Here is a 2,507-nt window from a genome sequence, read left to right as displayed (position 1 = left end):
CAAGGGGGGGGTTTAGGGGAAGTCACTGTAGGGCATGGAGAAGGGGTAAAGGGGGGAGTAACGGGTGTCGTGCCAGAGGAGCTTCTTCTCCAAGAAGGTGATGGTGTCCAACGTCAGCACCAACGTCTCGTGCTTCAACATGCTGTGGACATTGAGACCTGGGGGGGGTCACGAGACAAGGGGGGGGCTCATTAGATTTGTTTGGGGGGGGGCATCAAGTTTTGGAGGGGGGGGACACACCGAGAAGGCCACGGAGCTCTCACCCAACGCCGGGATGAGGTTGATGGTTTTCAAAGCGGTGACGGCCTTTTCCATGTTCTCCGGCGTCTCGTTGCTGGAGGGAAATGGGGGAAATGAGGGGGGGGGAGGACACCCCTAGAATCCCAGAATCAATCTTCTAGGTTGGAAGGGACCTTAAAGATCATCTTGGCCAACCGTCAACCTAATTTTGACCAAAATAAAGCCCCACACAACAAACAAGGAGCAGCATCACTAAACCAGACCTCCCAGCACTACATCAACCCGGCTTTTGAACACCTCCAGGGATGGGGCCTCCACCCCCTCCCTGGGCAGCCCATTCCAGTGTCTGATGACCCTTTCAGTGACAAAATTTGTCCTAATATCCAACCTGAACCTCCCCTGGGGCAACTTGAGGCCATTTCCTCTTGTCCTGTCGCCTGGGACTTGAGAAAAGAGACCGACCGAAAAGAGGTCTCCCCTCAGCCTCCTCTTCTCCAGGCTGAACCCCCCCAGCTCCCTCAGCCTCTCCTCAGGAGACTTATTCTCCAGACCCCTCACCATCTTCGTTGCCCTTCTCTGGACCTGCTCCAGCACCTCAATGTCATTTTTTATGGTAGGGGGCCCAAAACTGGACACAGGCCTCGAGGTGAGGCCTCACCAGTGCCACAGGCCTCGAGGTGAGGCCTCACCAGTGCCCAGTCCAGGGGGACAATCACCTCTCGGGGCCTACTCGCACAGGCCAGGATGCTGGTGGCCTTCTTGGCCACCTGGGCACACTGCTGGCTCCTGTTCAGCCCACAGGCCACCAACACCCCCAGGTCCTTTTCCATGGGGCAGCTCCAGCCACTCTGCCCCCAGCCTGGATCATCCATGGGGTTGTTGTGGCCCAAATGTAGAACTTACTGAGGGTGCACTCGATCCCCTCGTCCAGATCATTGATAAAGATGTTAAAGAGAAGTGGCCCCAGTACTGAGCCCTGTGGGACACCACTCGTGACTGGCCGCCAACTGGATTTAACTCCATTCCCCACCACTCTCTGGGCCCGGCCTCCAGCCAGTTTTTAACCCAGCAAGAGGATATTCCCATCCAAGCTGTGGGCAGCCAGTTTCTCCAGGAGGATACTGTGGGAGACATTCTGGCTTGTATCAAAAATAGTGTGACCAGCAGAAGTAGGGAGGTGATTGTGCCCCTGGACTCAGCACTGGGGAGGCCACACCTCGAGTGTTGGGTCCAGTTTTGGGCACCTCAATCCAAGAGAGATCTGGAGGTGCTGGAGCGAGTGCAGAGGAGGGCAACGAAGCTGGTGAGGGGGCTGGAAAACAAATCGGATGAGGAGTGGCTGAGGGGGCTGAGGGGAGACCTCATCACTCTCTACAACTACTTGAAAGGACACTGTAGAGAGGTTGGTGCTGGTCTCTTCTCACAGGTAATTAACAATAGAAGGAGAGGGAACGGCTTCAAGCTCCAACAGGGGAGGTTTAGATTGAACATTAGGAAGGAATTTTTCACCCAAAGAGTGGTGTTTAAGGGCCGTTTAGATGCAGTGCTGAGGGACATGGTGTAGGGGAGGACTTTGGAGAGTAGGGGAGATGGTTGGACTCCATGATCCCAAGGGTCTCTTCCAACCTCAATGATTCTATGACTTTATCAAAGGCTTTGCTGAAGTCCAGATAAACAACATCCACAGCCTTTCCTTCATCCAGCAAGCGGGTCACTTGGTCATAGAAGGAGATGAGGTTGGTCAAGCAGGACCTGGCCCCTCATGAACCCCGTGCTGGCTGGGCCAGATCGCACGGGTGGCCCTCATGGCGTCGCATGATGGCTCTCAGGATGATCTGACAGACATCTAGACAACCCCCTCTTGCTCCTGAGACCCCCTCTTTGCTCCCGAGAGCCCCCCCTTGCTCCTGGGACCCCCCCCAACTCTTCACTCACACATCGACGATGAGGACGGAGCGACCCCAACGCCGGTATCGGGCCAGGTCCAGTAGATACTGGGGATCGGCGGTGGGGAGGTCCAAGTTGTCGACGATGTGGAGGTCATCCTGGGAGGAAGAAGAGGAAGAAGAAGAGGAAGGACGGGGGGGAGATGATGAAGGAGATGGGGGGGGTCACCGTGTCCTCCAAAACCCCCCCAAAAAACACCTCCTACCTGCATCAGCTTCACCGTCAAGGCCACCTTCAACCCCAAGACCCGCACCTTCATGGGCAACATGTAGTAGTAGCTGGTGGGACCCCGCGGCCCGTGGGCGATGCCCCCTAAAAGG

At 56.2% G+C, this 2,507-nt stretch overlaps 1 protein-coding gene across 1 annotated transcript; it reads right to left on the bottom strand.

The window, feature by feature from the left end:
- Window positions 1-6: 6 nt before the first annotated feature.
- MRPL4 (mitochondrial ribosomal protein L4) lies at window positions 7-2,503 on the bottom strand (the record flags this gene model as incomplete). The annotated part of the gene is made up of 4 exons (XM_014956631.1): window positions 7-158; window positions 264-334; window positions 2,176-2,285; window positions 2,393-2,503. Coding segments are annotated over 4 exons (438 nt in total), but the record flags the coding sequence as incomplete, so codon positions are not given.
- Between the last annotated feature and the right edge of the window lie 4 nt (window positions 2,504-2,507).

Source organism: Calidris pugnax, unplaced genomic scaffold (assembly GCF_001431845.1).
Source record: "Calidris pugnax isolate Ruff unplaced genomic scaffold, ASM143184v1 scaffold345, whole genome shotgun sequence".
Lineage (NCBI taxonomy): Eukaryota > Metazoa > Chordata > Aves > Charadriiformes > Scolopacidae > Calidris > Calidris pugnax.
This window is presented reverse-complemented; position numbering and strand designations above follow the sequence as displayed.